Below are 17,504 nucleotides of genomic sequence, written 5' to 3'. Positions count from 1 at the left end.
ATCTATCACGTACGTAGTGGGCTTGGTTTAATTGTGTCAATGCAGAACATAACATACACAGCATTTATGTGAAAGTTTGCTATGCAACATACTGCACGGTTGTGCCAGAACATTCAGTGTGTAGAAGGTGCTGCAAATAAGTTGCATGTAAAGAAGAGCTTTAAAAAATTCCCATATCTTGAAATGCCTTCAGTTTTGTCTGTGTGATATCTGGTTGCCATGCTGGTTCTAGTTTCTGTGTGTATGTTCACAGGGTAGTGGTTTTCACCCCAGTCCAGTAGACACGAGCAATGTACTGCTCTCTCGAGAACTGCAGGTAACTGTGACTAACTGAACTTTGAAAGTGGAAGGATGGATGGATGGATGGATGCCATGCTTATAAGACATTCTTTCTAGTGGGCTTTTTTTTTATATTTTGCTATGTAGTGTTTTATTCTTATTGATTTCCAGGCTATGGTAGAGGTGTTGGCTGAAAACTACCACAACATTTGGGCAAAAAAGAAGAAGAGTGACTTAGCAGTGAAAGGTACATTTTTGAAACTGTATTCATCTAATGTAGGAATTAATCAAAAACCAAACAAATCAGTTAATCACCTTTAATTGTATTATTATGTAGTTCAAGATTCAAGATTTAAGAGTTTATTGTCATATGTACAGCAGTGTGTTACAACATACAGTGAAATTCTTACTCTGTGAATCCTCCAGCAGCCTAACACAAAGGTTAAGGACATAAAAATGAAAGAATAGAATATACAGGTGTGAATTGCAAATTTGCAATTAAAAAATCACAAAATTACTCATAAAGGAAAAAATGCAGTCGACAAAATGTATTGCCTGTATGAAATGTATGGTGTAACATAAAGACATATATATGCAAAGTCCTGTGGAGGTAGAAGGTCCTTGTTGCTTATTTGCTTTTTTGCGTTATATATTATTATGAAGTCTGTGTATGTTCCTGTTCATTTAGGTGGAACACATCCATTGTTGGTGCCATATGATACACTAACGGCCAAAGAAAAGGCAAGAGACCGTGAGAAAGCCCAGGACCTGTTCCGCTTCCTCCAGATAAATGGCTATGCTATTACCAGGTGTGTGTGGCTATGTGTGTGTTAGCAGATAATAAAGATATGTGGCTCTTTTCTCAAAAAATGAACAGCTTTCATTCTAAATAAATGTAGAATTTTTTATTAATTTTTTTAAAAAAAAGCAAGATCCAGTTCCTACTCCATGTTATTTTTTTTTTATTATTATTCCTAGGGGTCTGAAAGATATGGAGCAGGACTCGTCCTCAATGGAAAAAAGGTTTGCCTATAAATTCCTGAAAAAGCTGCTGAAATATGTGGACTGTGCACAGGAATACATTGCTCATCTGGGTAAATAGCCTAGCTTCCTACATTTTTTATGTCATACCTCTGCAGTAATATTATAGTTCTCTCTAAGACAAACACTAAACTTTATCAAAAAGTTATCAAAAATAATAAACTTAATCAAACAATAAAATCAATTTTTAAAACTTACCTAAATTAACATTTTTCAATATTTCAGAGGCTATGGCTAGCAGTGGAAAGAATGACAGGTCACCTCACGAGCAAGAAATCAAGTTTTTTGCCAAGGTTGGAAGAATAACACTGTAAAAACCCAAAACACAACAAAGTTACACTAAAGGCAATTTTATATCCTAATGTTTTGATCAAAATGAGTGATATAGTTTACTTTTTAATTTTGTTTGTTGGCCTTTAAGACTATCATAGTTTAATAGTTGAGCTTTCTCTGTTCTTCCTATAGTTATTATTGTTGTGAACTTGTTTGTGTACAGTTTTTGTAAGCACTTAAGGTGTTTTATTTTTCTGTAGGTGCTTCTACCACTAATAGATCAGTACTTCAAGAACCATTCTCTCTACTTCCTCTCCTCCCCCAGTAAGAACCTCAGCAGCAGTGGGTATGCTTCAAACAAAGAGAAAGAGATGGTTACCAGGTACAACACTGTTATTACACTCTCATTTACTGATTGGTCTAACTGGTGTGGTAAATATGATGTGGCCAAAGAATAATATGATAGAAAGAAAGGACAATTTGCTTAACTTTTCTTTTCAACGCTGTCTCTATAACATAACTACTTCCTAATCCTATCTACCTATCAATCAATTCATTTCTTTCTTTGTTCTCCCTAATTCACTTGCCATACATTTTTCTTATTAACCCCACTGTTTTTTCACCCATCACTCACTGTATTCTTCAGTCTTTTCTGTAAGCTGGCAGCTCTTGTTAGACACAGGATCTCTCTCTTTGGTAAGAGATACTCAGTCGATCTCACCTGCATGTTGAGATACTTGGTTTCATGTGGTGAATCCTCACTGAGATTTTGATTGTGTTTTTTATTTTCAGGAAGTGACTCAGCCACTATAGTTAGCTGTCTTCATATCTTGGCCCACACACTTGACACTAGGTATACTTAACATACACTGAAATGATGCATACTGTACATGAAATGTATGTGTTGCACATTAAATAATAGACTATGCACTTGAATCCATCTTTATTCCGTCTGTGACCGCTATATAGACCATGCAAGAAAAAAGTTGATACGTTTGATATGCAACAAAAGCTTTTTTTTTCTGTGAGACTGGGTTGGAATATAAAGAAATAAGCGTGCCATACTTTCCATGGCAAAATTGCTGTGCCTGAATGCACATCATATGCAATAACACAAGCTGCTTACATGCAGCCTTATAATGTATTAATAATCCAACTGATAGTAGCGTCTGAATAAAAAAATATTCACATATTACCATTGCACTGCACTTAGCTTATAAGTAATATTATATAAGCTTATATAATATCACAATCTTAATGCTTATTATATTTGTGCCGTGATCTTGAAACAATCCTCCAGAACGGTGATGAAGTCTGGCTCTGAGTTGGTGAAGGCTGCCTTGAGGACATTCTTTGAGAATGCAGCAGATGACCTGGAGAAAACGCTAGAGAACTTGAAGCTAGGAAAGTTCACACACTCACGCAGCCAGATGAAAGGTGTATCACAGAACATCAATTACACCACAGTTGCCCTGTTGCCCATCCTCACTGCCTTGTTTGAGCACATCACCGAGCATCAGTTTGGAGCTGACCTTCTATGTGAGTAAAGCTCTATAAAAGTCTGTAATATATACAGTACACGTGTGTGTGTTTCTGTTGCTATGTCAGTATAGAATTGTTTTTAAAAATGATACACTAATTACATCTCTCTAATGGTTCTATTTTTATGACTCAAACCTTTCTTCCTGCTTTTAGTGGACGATGTCCAGGTCTCATGCTATCGGATCCTAAGCAGTCTCTACTCATTGGGAACTGGGAAGAACATTTATGTTGAAAGGTAGGAATGTGGAGATTTTACATATTTTTATGTTTATTTTTAAGACTAATTACAAACATTTTAATGACTGTACTGTTGGTCAGTACAAAGATGCATGCAACTGAACACAAGCACACTTTGACTAAAGAATATATGACCAGCGCAGTATAAATCCACAGTGCGAGCGAGGGGTTAGATATGAAGCACGTCTGAAATGTGAAGCATCGTCTGGGTCACTGTGGTTTAAATGAGTCTACCTGTTTGTAGTTGGTTTAGTTTTGAGAAATAGAAGAAACTAAATACATTTTTCAAATATTGCAAGCAGTTACACTCAAAGGTATTTATATTTATATATTTAGTATAAAAAGCTTTATATGCTGCAGAACATTGAACATATACATTTTATTGAGTGCAACTTTGTCATTTTGGAATTACCAAATGACAAAGTTGGACTCAGTAAAATGTAAACAATTAAACAGTGTTATGTAGTTATGGATGCAGGATTTTATTTGTCACACACACAGTTACATACAGTATACAGCTTGCAGTGAAAGCAAGTCATCCAAGACTGTTCATATAAACAACTTCATTAAAAAATATCAATAGAAAGGAAATGTAGAAATGTGCAGTTGCGTTACTTTATAGCAGTAGTAGTATTGTAATTATGTATATAGAGTCAGTACAGATAAGAATTTTTTTTACTCAGTAACAACCAGTAATATATTCACAGGATAAAAAGACAGTGTGTATGTGATTGGTTTTCCTGTAGACAGCTTCCAGCTCTAGGTGAGTGTTTGGCCACCTTGGCAGGAGCGATGCCTGTGGCATTTTTGGAGCCTCACCTCAACACACACAACCCCTTCTCTGTCTTTAACACCAAAACAGCACGGGAACGGGCCAGTAAGTGTTACATTTTTAAGCAGTATACCTCTTGATTAGCTGTTGATTAGCACAAGCTTTATTTGTGCAGTACTGTTAATTCTGTATCAATATTTCACTACTGAATCCATTTAATCTTAATATTTTCTGCATGAAGGCCTTTGTTAAACCTCATGTTTACTACTTATTAAATACTTATTAAATGTTAAGTACCTTTTACTTACCAGGCCATCTCTTGTTTTGATAGTAATAACTTTAGTTGTAACTTTAGCTGTAAGAAGAAGAACAGAAGATGCCTTTATTTTCATCACAATATACATTGTAGCATACATGTTTATTCGCATATCTCAGTCTTGGAATTTGGGGTAAGAGCAAAGGGTCAACCATGATACAGCACCCCTGGAGCAGAAGGGATAAGGGCCTTGGTGGTACTGGGGCATTAACCCCTGACCTTATGAATAACAACCAAAATTGAATTACTACTACTACATTGCCATCTCAGTTGTTTGCAATATAAACAATGTTCACATTTCTGTGAATACTGCTGATGGTGGTGTGTACACACAGCTGTGAGTGTGTATTGTGGCATTAGTATTGTTAGGTTCTATCTTGGTCAGAAAATAAATAAATCGGAGGTCAAACATTATACTACCATATAATACTAAGCTCATGCAATAGTTTTTTGCCTGAAAATATTCAGGCTAATTTTCCTCTCTCCTTAGTTTTAGGCATGCCTGACACAGTAGAACAGATGTGCCCAGAAGTGCCGCATCTTGACTGCCTGATGAAAGACATCAATGACATGTCTGAGTCGGGAGCTCGCTACACTGAAATGCCCCATGTCATTGAGGTAGTGCTGCCCATGCTGTGTAACTACTTATCCTACTGGTGGGAGAGAGGCACAGAGAACCAGGCCAAGGGCACAGCATCCTCGTGTAGCACCACTGTCACCTCTGAGCACCTCAGCATCATCCTGGGCAACATCCTCAAGATCCTAAATAGCAATCTGGGCATTGATGAGGCATCCTGGATGAAGAGGATTGCAGGTAAAGAGGATGTCTAATAGTATTAAGTAGACTAAGGGAATTAGACTAGATTTATAAGCAGACAAGTACCAAACAGTAGAAAAGATCTGCTTGATCTACTACAACTATTTTAGAGGTCAAGGTCAAGAGGCTTTTATTGTCATTTTTACCATATATAGCAATACATGCTGTGACAAAGGTTCCTCCAGGACCCTGGTGCTACATAAAAACACAGAAATACATAAGACAACACAGGACTAGGGGCTATGGAGTTAAAATTAACCTATTGGCATAAAGTGCAAACAGTGCAAGACAAGTCAGTGCAAACAGATTATACAATAAAATATTAGACAGATTCATAAACATAGTACCAATCAGTATACAGTTTGTGTGGTGTGCAAAATAATACTAGAATAGAATAAATCATATAACCAAAAAACTTTGGCATGGCTTACAGTATACGGTTGAGTGTAGAAAGTAAGTGTAGTAATAGATTCTTCATCATACTGTAACACATACATATACATATACATACTGTAACACATACAAATACAGAGTGTAAGATTTTGCTGTTTTATATTTTTGTATCTCCATGAGCATCAGCACAGGTGGTAATATAACTCAGAGAGGACAAATGTAGACATTTTGGGTAGAAGGGTTGGGTTTCAGTAAATCCATTATAACAGGTGGTTAAGTGTGTTTATTATTTTCTGTTTTCCTTCTCACTAGATTTTATGTTGATAGTTCAATAAATGGCAAAGTCGAATAAATGCGAAGACTTTTGACTCTGCAGTCTAGACTTGTAGTCATGAGGGTATACAAATGATATTTAATATTTTCATATTTTTGTAAGCTATTTTTATTAGTTTGTGTTCGAAAATATGGAAATGCAGAATTCTAACATTGACTAGAAGTAACTGAAAATAAAAACTGCATTGAAGACAAGGATGAAGGGGGTTAGACTAGACTACTAAGTTCACTCTAGACAATAATTAGCAATCATCAACTTAAAGATTATATCAGATTTGAAACCAGCAGATTAGTTAAACTTTCAAAAAATCAATGGTTTTTTAAAATGGCAGTAAAGTGATATGGCTAGAATATCAAAGACAGAATTTGTTTATTGTTAGTAGATTTTCTTACGAAAAATCACCATACAAATGGCTTTTTGTTGTGTAAAACAATAATGTAGTTCATTAAAATGTAATTAAATTCATTCAAGTAAACCAACACTGGTATTTAGATTCTTATGAGTGATCTCTGCACCATTTTGCAGTGTATGCTCAGCCTATCATCAGCAAAGCGAGGGCAGATCTTTTAAAGACACACTTCCTGCCAACACTGGAGAAGTTAAAGAAAAAGACAGTGAAGGTGGTGGCAGAAGAAGAGCTTCTCAAAGCTGACAACAAAGGCGATACCCAAGAAGCAGAGCTACTGATCCTGGATGAGTTTGCAGTGCTGTGCAGGGATCTGTATGCCTTCTATCCCATGCTTATTCGCTATGTGGACAACAACAGGTAATATTACCATAAACATTAGGGTCTTAAATTGGCTCAGTAGCTCATTCGACTGCAAAAGGTCATGTTTCAGTGTGCCCTTAAATTTTTTTATTAGTTGTATTGTCACCATTTTGATAGTGTTTCCTTACTGAAATAAATCAAGATAAAACATAGAAATCCAGATGTAAATATACACCAGTGCAATATTGATGATTTATGTTGAAAAATGCTGACCCGATGTAGATTTCCCACAAACATAATTATGGATGGAAGGAGCCAAAGCAGAAGGTTAGATAGATGAGTGGATGTGATATTCTCTTGGGTTTATTATGACTCCACTCCAGGTCACGGTGGCTGAAAGAACCTGATGCTGACTCCAATGAACTGTTCAGGATGGTAGCAGAAATTTTCATCCTTTGGTGCAAGTCACACGTAAGCTTTTCTGAATTCTGCTTTCCCCCTTCATGACCAAATTCAAAGATCAAATTACAGAATTCTTTTCTCATACCTACAAACCTTTCGACTTCTAGAGAAGCATTGAACTAGGGTATTAGTGAGGACGTCTCAAAGCAACTTTTTTAACCAGGTTTTTTATACCTTCTGTCAAATTTACCTCAGTGTCATTTTTTTTGTCATGCAGAATTTTAAGCGAGAGGAACAGAACTTTGTTGTGCAGAATGAGATCAATAATCTCTCCTTCCTCACTGGGGACAGCAAGACAAAGATGTCAAAGGTAGGATTGACCAGTAAGCAAATTTCTTTAAAGACAAACAAATAAAATATAATTATTATTATTAAATTTGTCAAATATATCATTTTTTAATGTCTGGAAATCTTTTAAAGATGTAAAATTGTTTTTTTATTTCTCTCTATACTGAAGTTGATTGCATTAAAGAATGATAAAGAAATAAGGAGAAATGCTGATGCCGACTGAGGCAAATTGTTTTATTCATAGATCATGCTTATAATAGCATTCATCCCATTTTAAAAATTTTACCCTTAATTTCACTGAGTAAATAACTACTCATAATGCTTCATTAACACTGACATTAAGAGCTCCAGCTTCAGCTTGCCATTTTAACATTACAATATTTTTGTTTTTCTCAAACTACCAAAACACTGCATATAAAAATGAGAATTCTCTAAGACTTTGTAGCCTTTCAAATGTTGAACATTATAAATTTCACATGCTGTAAATATTTTAAAGAAATGCAGTCAACTCTAGAATTATTGGCATCCATTATTATTATTATTATTATTATTATTATTATTATTAGTAGTAGTAGTAGTAGTAGTAGTATTTTAGTGTTATTATTTTATTAGTGTTTTTTTCTGGCTTGTGTAACATAACAAAACAGCTGAAAAAACTTCCAGCATCAGTTTTACCATTGTTGTTTTTAGTTACTTCACATTTTTTCCCCAGAAGGGTAAAAGATACTCTGGAGATAATTAGCAGTTAACAATGTTATACCAGCTACAACCACAGGGGGCAGTTTATTTATTTATTTATTTTTTATCCTTAAGACCAAAGGTTGTTAAATGACATGAAGTGCTGTCCAATGCTAATAATAGCAAGCCGTTAATAAAGCATTACTCTTAATACAAAAAGAGTTGCTCACCTTTATGAGTACATAAAGAAAGTGCTATCTTAAGTGTTATGAAGCAAAATATGGTTTCAAAATTACCAGCTAAAGCCTATAACTGACCTCATCCTGCAATGTCTAAAAATCGAACAATGTTGGTGGCATTATGAGATCTTGTATCACTCCTCCATGCCTTTATAACCTAAGGATTGCCCAAGTATAACGCTTCTTTCAATTCTGACTACAGATTTTTAGATTTTTTTACTTTACATTTTTAGTTTAAAAATGATAAGATAAAAAGAGATGAGATAAGATAAGATGAGATAAGATAAGATAAGATAAGATAAGATAAGATAAGATAAGATAAGATAAGATAAGATAAGATAAGATGGTATTTTGTAGGCTAGCCCCCCCTTTAATGAATGGTAATGATAGTATTTTACAAGTTGCCCATATGTGCTACATGCAATATTAACCTGCATTTTTGCCCTTTCAGTATTGAGTATGACACGTCAATAATGTCAACACATCTTGTAACTCTCACAGGAAATTAATTGCACACAGTGCAATAATGAAATTACTTCTATCTCTAGAGTTCATTTAAAGGATCATTATGTTTTAATTCAGCCTGGTGAGGATTTAATCTAGTGATGAGTTTTCTAATAATAACCTGAATGTTATTCTTTAGAGTTTAGTCTTTTTAAATAATAATTAAAAAAAAAAGTCAATCAGATTGTGCATACCCTTTTCTGGAAAAAGATATGCTCACTAACTGCATTTTTGCTATTCTTTCTTTCTTTCTTTCTTTCTTTCTTTCTTTCTTTCTTTCTTTCTTTCTTTCTTTCTTTCTTTCTTTCTTTCTTTCTTTCTTTCTTTCTTTCTTTCTTTCTTTCTTTCTTTCCTCATACTCATTATTTCTCTCTCTCTCTCTCTCTCTCTCTCTAACTCACCCAGTTGTTTCTGCCAAAGGTACAGTGAGGTTGCATGTAAAATTTTATGTTCTTTGTGTCTGTGCGTGGAGGCAGGATAGGTGTGCTCACTGCATCCATTTTCGGCTATGTATCACTAATCACCTACAACTTGTTTGTCTTTTTTGTTGTCTGCTCACATCATGAGAATCTTATGAGGCATCAGAGCTAAAGAGCAGTTATCTGCACATTTTGTAAACCTTTATTTCTTATAATCTGAAATCAAATGCACATAAAGCTACTGAGATTAATTCCACTTATACTCTAGACTTTTAAGTAGAGTTACGGTGGACCTTCACTAACAGTATGGTTAAAGGATGCAATTGCAATTTGTATTTATATGGAGTTGCCTAAACATATAATACAGACATAATTCTTATATAAATAAGGGAGCAGAGCATCACTGTACATTATGTTATTCAGTGCTTTTACTTGGCTTTACTGATTTAGGGCAATTTGTTTAGACTAAGGCTTCCTGTTACTGAAGTCAGAACTTTTTTGTAATCAAGTAATAAATGAATCATCATTTGAAAAAAATTAAATGTGGTCAAATTAAAGGAGAAGTTTACTTCAAGAACAAAAATCTACAGATAATTTACTCTCACCCTTGTCATCCCAGATGTTTGTTTCTTTCATTCTTCAGTCGTAAAGAAATTATGTTTTTTAAGGAAAACATTTCAGGATTTTTCTCCATATAGTGGACTTCAATGGTGCCTGTGAGTTTGAACTACCAAAATGCAGTTTAAATGCAGCTTCAAGGGGCTCTAAACGATCCCAGCCAAGGAAGAAGGGTCTTGTCTAGCGAAACGATCTGTCATTTTCTTAGGAAAATAAAAAATTGTATGCAAAGCAAACGTGCAAAGTCCAGGGAAGTGCAAATATGTCAAACACTCTTTACTAATGAAAAGGTACATATAACTTTGTGTCATTCCACATGCAACAACTTTGGAGTGGTCCTCCTTCTCCACACTAGTAAACACTGGGTCTGTAGTTCCGCCTACATCACGCGTGACCTTCTGACATGATTACATAGTGCGTAGCATCGCGGACGCGCATCCCAGAGCTAGTGCTAGACAAGCTTACTAAAAAGTTTACAATTTTTTTAAAATTTTTTTACGAAAATGACCAATTCGCTAGAATGACCCTTCTTGCTCGGCTAGGATCGTTTAGAGCCTATTGCCTATTGAAGCTGCTTTTCAGAAGTTCAAATTCGTGGGCACCATAGAAGTCCACTATATGGAGAAAAATCCTGAAATGTTTTCCTCAAAAAACATAATTTCTTTACGACTGAAGAAAGACATGAACATCTTGGATGAGAAGGGGGTGAGTAAATTATTTGTAGATTTTTGTTCTGGAAGTGAACTTCTCCTTTAACCTACTCTATACAGGCAAAATTTTGTGGACACCTGACCATGTGCTGTGCTTTTTGCTGTTATAATAACCGACCCTTCTTCTGAAAACGCTTTCCATGAGATTTTAGAAGATTTGTGGATGTGTGTTCATTCAGCTAAAAGAGTTATAGTGATTTCAGGCACTCATGGGGTACAGATGCCATTTCTGTTCAATTCAAAGGTGTTCACTTCAAAGATGTTCTCAAGTTCTTCAACTCCAAAATTGGCGAACCTTGACTTCATGGACCTCAATTTGTGCACAGAGGCGTTGCCATGGTAATACAGGTTTGGGCTAGGGCTGTTAGTTTCAGTGAAAGGAAATTGTAATGCTGCAGCATACATACACATCCTGTATAATTGTGTACCTCCAACTTTGGGGCAACAGTTTGGAGAAGAATCAGATATAGCTGTGATGGTCAGTTATCCACAAACCTTTGGCCATATTGTGTAACTGAATTTAACTAAACAGAAATCACCATGAATGTAAAGCATAAGAAAACTTTTTTATGGCAATTATAACAAAGAAATATCTATAATTATTTGTATTCTTGGTTAGGACAAGTTCACACAAGCATATTTTGTTGTCCTGTGTCTCGTCTTGGATCATTATCTGTGAACCTAAATTGTCTTTTATGTCTTGTGGATGATGTGTTATACTGTAGCATGGTGTCTGGTGCCCCTTTCTTCTCTTGTTCTTGGTGCCTTGTCTTCATTCTTTTGGAGCATTATATGTGTTTGGTGCGTTGGAATGAATTTTCAATTTAATGACCCTTGAAATCAGTCTGTGAAGAGGAAACACTACATTTTTGTCTCTCTGGAAACATGAATAGAGTTATTAGTGTGCATCAAAACACATTATTATACTTTACATTATTAGAAAACAACACACCTGAAACCTGAATAAAAATAATTGTATGTAGAGCTTCATTGGAGTTTTAAGAAGCATTAGGAAGAAAGTTTATTAAAATACATACAGTACAAAGCAAAATTAACAGATTACAAAGACATAAACATATATGTATATGTACTGTATATGTATCAGAGAAAATGATTTCCTTGTGTCTTACTTTATAAATAAATGGCCTCTATCAGCAACATCATGTGTGTTTTGACAGGAATTAATTCTCCTTTAGTCACCTCAAGCTTAATTCATGTATAAATTTTCTTATCACAGTATATCATTTTTCATAACTCCTATGTACTGTTCTAGACAGACCTATGAGAAAATCTTCAATAGATTCTTCTCACTGACAAGCTTATCTTGTCCTTCATTGACATTTAAAGTCACCTGGAATATAGTTGCCCCTCTGTTTGTTCTTTATCACATGTATACACAAGCATCACAGTCACTGGGTGTGCAGTATTTACCACAGATTCCTACTGAAGCTCTAGCTAGCTTGAGCTTTTGTTTCAGAAGAAAAAAAAATTTTAATGGGCCCCCTCAGCAATTTTATGTCCTACATGCTAAATTGTTTACATATAACATAGAGGACAACAGTATATGTATCAATTGTTATATTTCCATAAATACAAAACTACAGTTTATGCAAAGATCTGATTAATCAGGTACTGTTTGTGGTGTTATAGTTAATAATAAACTATTTTGCCTTATGTCTTCAACTTGTTTCTCTGGGTTTTCTTTCTCTATACTGATTAGTTAGTTGCTCAAACCTTGAGCTACAGTCCAAATGGAAAGGTTTGCTTTTTTGGCCAACTGAATGAAGTATATAGTCCTTGTTGCAGCTTGTTTTCGTTGTCTCCATAATTACAGTGTGTGTAAGTGAGTCCTGCCTCAGCAAGAGTGTGTATGTTGAGTGGTTTCTTTGCTCAGGCAGGAGGACAGGATCAGGAGAGAAAGCACAAGAAGAGACGTGGTGAGGTTTACTCTATTCAGACCTCATTGATCGTGGCAGCTCTGAAAAAAATGCTACCTATTGGCCTGAACATGTGCACGCCTGGAGACCAGGAGCTCATCTCATTGGCTAAGACTCGCTATGGCCTGGTAAGGCTTTGTGGCTAATCAGGAAATCATCCAAAAACAGCATATGCAGAGGCACTAACATGCTGCTTCCATTCTGCTTCTATTAGAAAGATACAGATGAAGAAGTGAAGGAACATTTGAGGCGAAACATGCACCTGCAAGTAAAGGTGGGTCATTACTGTTACTGTTTCATTAAAAAAAAAAAACTCCAGCTCTTACCCCACTGTTAAGTACTGTATAGTAATTTAAAAATTTTATCTGAGTTTCTTTTTTTCTTGTCTTTTAATTCTTTTTCATTTCTAAACGTATCACCCACAGAATCCATTTATGTTAAATTGTTACTAGGTTCCAGTCTATATTTTTATATACATAATAACTGTGATAATGTTGTGCTGTGTTTTCTACTAAGGTAATGAAATTATAAAATTCTAAAATAAACTCCTGACTGTTGTTCCTGGATCTCTGGGAGTGCTTGCATATCTTCACGCTGTATATTTCTCACTCAATGTGAGGCTACAGAGAAAAAATAGGCCCAAGACTTAAATAGTAGTTTGCCAACCCTACTAAAAAACTTGTACCATTTTAGTTGTTTGTTGAGGAAGGATCCGTGTTGCCTCCATTTCTATGAGAATTCAGGAGGTCATAATGTACCCTTAGATTCATAGCTGCCATGAAGTTGACAGTGATAGTGTCCAAATAGGCAAAAATGATGGAGTCTCGAGGGAAAAACCATTAAATATTGGATAGTTGCTAGAGCCTCATGAACACCTAATTGTAAAACATAGTACTGTAACATAGTAGTCATCAAGCCTACTGGACAAGGTCATTAAAGAAGATGGGTGGTCTGCTGTAGGAGGAGTCTGTCCTACTCTTCATTTAGGTCTCGCATACTTAACCTGAACGTTTTTACAAAGCCAGAATGTTGTCTGGTGTGGGCTCAAGATCCACTTTTTGTTGCCTCTCTGGACATTCTGCTCAGAGGTTAGAGCCGACAGGTTCTCTCAGCTGGAGTTTCAGCTCACATTTGGTCACATTTTGGTAGGCACAGTTAGGTGACTATGTAGGTCAATTATCACCAGATAATTTGCCCTGAGAGCTTAGGAAAATGTAGATGCATTGGAATTCAGGATCTGGAAATCCTTCCTATAGGAATTTCAGCCTTGTGATAGTATTTCCTTTCATAAGCCCTATAATGTGCTTACTAGGCCTCCTGCATATGTTTCTGATTGATGAGACTCTCTCATACCCTCATTCTTGCCTCTAGTGTGTAATCCTTTTATTTCCATGTTGGGAGCTGTTGTGGTCTCAAAACTTGTGGGCTCTGGGAGGAGCTTGATGATACCCTAAAGATCCATTAAGTGACCTTGCCAAGTTCTTAAAGCAACAGAAAAACAGTATTCTTAGTGTTTTATACCGACACAGCTGTTTGGATGTAGTCCGTATCATGCCCAGTACTGTGTCACACGACCATCATATACTATATTTTATGTTGATATATTTAACATTTATAAAGTGCTTGATTTTCTATCATACATTTTAGTTTAATAGAACAATAACTGTATAAATGATCTTCTGCTGTCTCGTAGTCAGAGGACCCTGCAGTGAGATGGCAGCTTCATCTGTATAAAGATGTGATTGTGAAGAATGAGGGCCCACCTGATCCAGAGCGCACAATTGATCGCCTTCAGACCATCTCAGCCGCGGTGTTTCACCTTGAGCAGGTCTTTTTTTGGCCCTACACATACATTTTGGAATTTTCTGTAATTAAATAGGCATGTGATTCTATTACCAGCATTTAGTATTCGCTTGATATTAAATTTGGCATTAAATGATATCTTGCTTTTTTTTTATCCTTCCTTGACACTCTAACATGACTGTAGGTGGAACAACCATTAAGGTCCAAGAAGTGTGTGTGGCAAAAACTACTGTCCAAACAGCGTAAGCGTGCGGTAGTGGCTTGTTTCCGTATGGCACCGTTATACAACCTGCCTAGGTATGCCACTTGTTCCACATCCTGATACTGATATTACATACCGCAGGCCAACAAGAACATTACTCAAGTTAAATTTAATCAGCTAGTTACAAACTGAATTACATTACCCATAGCTTTATTGCACTGAAGTAATGCTTGCAGAAAAAATACAGGTTTTAATCACAAAATTTAACAGTGTACCAAAATTAGGTAATCTAGTCAGCTACATAACCACAGCACTGCACTAACATTAGCCTGCTAACTAGTTAGCTTAGCAAGTGTTGACGTGACATCCCTGGGGATATTTATCATTAGGTGGCACGTTCACTAGCAAGCAATGACCTTTTCTGTCATGTAATTAATTAGATAACATTTCTAACTTAATACACCTTTAATTGGCTACCCATGTGGGGTCATCATTAAACAGGATAATGCCTGTATGAATCCTACAGATGAATCCTATACCTGTTGGATAATATACCACACATTTTGTTTCTTTCTTTTTTTTTGTTCTCCCCTCCTGTCATTTTTTTTTTTTTTCATTTCTGTCCTCCTGTTCTTCCTCAAGCTTAATTGCAGCTTGTAATTTCATGCTCTGTTGCTGTGTAACTCAATACCACAGTAGCATCACCAGAACTGATAGGCAAATGGAAGCAGCGCATTTAAAATCTTACCTAATTAGTCATGCCATTCATTTTTTTATTCTGATTATTATATTTATCTGTTCTTTTTTTAAACCACATCCATTTCACTTTTGACCATGCAATTTTATCCAATGCTAAAACAGATTACAGTCTAAAATCTTGTTTCTGGAGTTTTGTGGATGTACTTTTTTCTTTGCAAGTTTGTTTATTTGCTTTATTTATGTATTAATGCTTAGGATTCCAAACATCAATGATGCTATCATACAATGATGCTGTAATCACACTATTAATATTTTTATTTTGTATTCATGATTTTATTGAAATGATGATCATGAGTCCCCGTGTGATTCATGATTGTGTTATATGTGTTTTCTTCTTTTGTCCCATTTGCTCTTCTCTTCCATTGACAACATTGCCCTTCTCTTTAGGCACAAAATTAATAATTATTTCCTGATTGCTTACCGACACTTTTGGCTGGGAAAAATGCATGAGAGAGCAGATTATGACAGTCTGCTCTCCATGCTCACGGTAATGTAGTGCTCTGGGAATGTTTATTGGTTGCCCCCTGAATTAGCCTGTTTCCTAGACATGGTTTGGATTGCAACAGATCTTTATTAGGGAGTTTCACTGGTCAACTGGTCATATGATAATACTACCAATAACTAGCTGTAAAAGCATTACAGTGTTTATTACAAAAAAGCTTTACAATGTTATGTAAGCTGTATCAAAAACTGCACTGGTTCTTTATTTTGTGCATTTTTTGTTAAAAGAAAAATGCAGAAAATGTTTTGTTCTGACTGAGCTTTATGCCATCAGTGGTATGATTTATCCCTGAGATTTATGGCAGTATGAATGGCCATAAAATTAAAGAGTAATAAAAAATTGTGAACTGACAAAACTTTCAATTGCAATATGATGTACCATAAACACATAATCCAATGAAAAGTAATATCTAATAATCTATAATATCTAAGTCTAATATGCAAATGAGAAGTAGGCAGAGATCTAATATATTGTGAATATGTTAGAAGTCACACATCATGTTAATTATGCTATCACTGCACACAATTCTTTCTAGTGTAACAATATATTGGCTGTCAGTTTATTCTTGATATAATTGATAAATTGTAGTAATATTTTGGTTAACATTTCTGTTTAATGTGCAATGGTTACGTAGAGTGGAGTTTCCAAATTTACTGTAATTATCAACATACCATATTAATTTAGGACTTCAGTATAAAAAAGGCCTCTGTTTAATGGCCTCAGTGAAATATTGTCATTAAATTCTTTCACATGTAAGCAGTGTGACCAGTTAGGCTTCCTGTCTATATCACTAACCTTTTTCTCCCTAGTACTTTTTGTTTGCCAGCCATAACCTCCTGTCTCACTCCCCCTAGTAACCCAGGTAACCATAATAATCATAGTAACCCTGCTTAATCTTTAATCCTCCCACCTCAGGCATCGCTCTATTAACCTGTTCCTCACGGGCTACCAGAGAATATGGATAGAGACAGAGACGTACTCATTTGAGGAGAAGCTAGTGCAGGATTTGGCAGTAAGTACCTTTTAGGAGAATTAATTGGTAATTCTGTGTTTTGTGAGCAGACCACTGCTGGCACACAGCCACGTGCACAACATGCACAACTTTCAACAGGGCTGTGGTCACTTGGGATTTTTGTTTAAAAAGTGTTTCAACTGAAGAGGACAACATAAGGACTTTTTTCAATCATTTATAATGCACAACAGTTATTGCAAGAAGTATATTTACACAATCTTATCTAAAGTATTTCTAGATTCCATCCTTAATGTCAAGCTGAAATTAATTTTAATCATGCTATACTACATAATCCTGATTTTCATGTTAAGATTATATATACTGCCCTAATATTTCATACACACCTAAATGAAATACACATTTCATACAAAAGTGACTGTGATAATCATATGGTGTGTGTTAAATACAGCAATATATACCCTATTATAAGTGTCTGATTGAGACATTATAGTTGTCTAGTTCCACTTAAAGAGTACAGAAAGACAGATATATAGATAGTTCAAAATAAATAGGGCCTTCAAGCTAAGGCCTTACCTGTTTATCTTTCTTTATTTAATTGTTTGATTTTCTTTCATCTGCTTTTTCACAAATTCTCAGCCCACAACTGCCTAAAGCCTGCATGACATCTCATGTATATGGATGTCAGTGCTTGTCATAA

At 35.5% G+C, this 17,504-nt stretch overlaps 1 protein-coding gene across 12 annotated transcripts in view; it reads left to right on the top strand.

Moving 5' to 3' along the window:
• The window catches only part of LOC131359491 (ryanodine receptor 3), a 164,620-nt gene that overhangs the window by 127,033 nt on the left and 20,083 nt on the right, over positions 1–17,504 (top strand). For 7 of the 12 annotated variants that reach the window (XM_058399395.1, XM_058399396.1, XM_058399393.1 and 4 more), the window contains 21 exons: positions 254–316; positions 451–526; positions 968–1,088; positions 1,258–1,373; positions 1,546–1,613; positions 1,854–1,975; positions 2,240–2,289; positions 2,386–2,446; positions 2,894–3,132; positions 3,289–3,370; positions 4,119–4,249; positions 4,951–5,274; positions 6,530–6,770; positions 7,097–7,184; positions 7,393–7,485; positions 9,290–9,304; positions 12,526–12,696; positions 12,783–12,842; positions 14,262–14,396; positions 14,556–14,668; positions 16,750–16,846. In XM_058399395.1, coding sequence (XP_058255378.1) covers positions 254–316; positions 451–526; positions 968–1,088; positions 1,258–1,373; positions 1,546–1,613; positions 1,854–1,975; positions 2,240–2,289; positions 2,386–2,446; positions 2,894–3,132; positions 3,289–3,370; positions 4,119–4,249; positions 4,951–5,274; positions 6,530–6,770; positions 7,097–7,184; positions 7,393–7,485; positions 9,290–9,304; positions 12,526–12,696; positions 12,783–12,842; positions 14,262–14,396; positions 14,556–14,668; positions 16,750–16,846 — 2,466 coding nt within the window. The remainder of the gene's footprint in view (positions 1–253; positions 317–450; positions 527–967; positions 1,089–1,257; positions 1,374–1,545; positions 1,614–1,853; positions 1,976–2,239; positions 2,290–2,385; positions 2,447–2,893; positions 3,133–3,288; positions 3,371–4,118; positions 4,250–4,950; positions 5,275–6,529; positions 6,771–7,096; positions 7,185–7,392; positions 7,486–9,289; positions 9,305–12,525; positions 12,697–12,782; positions 12,843–14,261; positions 14,397–14,555; positions 14,669–16,749; positions 16,847–17,504) is intronic. The other 5 variants (XM_058399394.1, XM_058399404.1, XM_058399400.1 and 2 more) reach the window with 1 other exon arrangement.

Source organism: Hemibagrus wyckioides, linkage group LG09 (genome assembly GCF_019097595.1).
Source record: "Hemibagrus wyckioides isolate EC202008001 linkage group LG09, SWU_Hwy_1.0, whole genome shotgun sequence".
Lineage (NCBI taxonomy): Eukaryota > Metazoa > Chordata > Actinopteri > Siluriformes > Bagridae > Hemibagrus > Hemibagrus wyckioides.
This window is presented reverse-complemented; position numbering and strand designations above follow the sequence as displayed.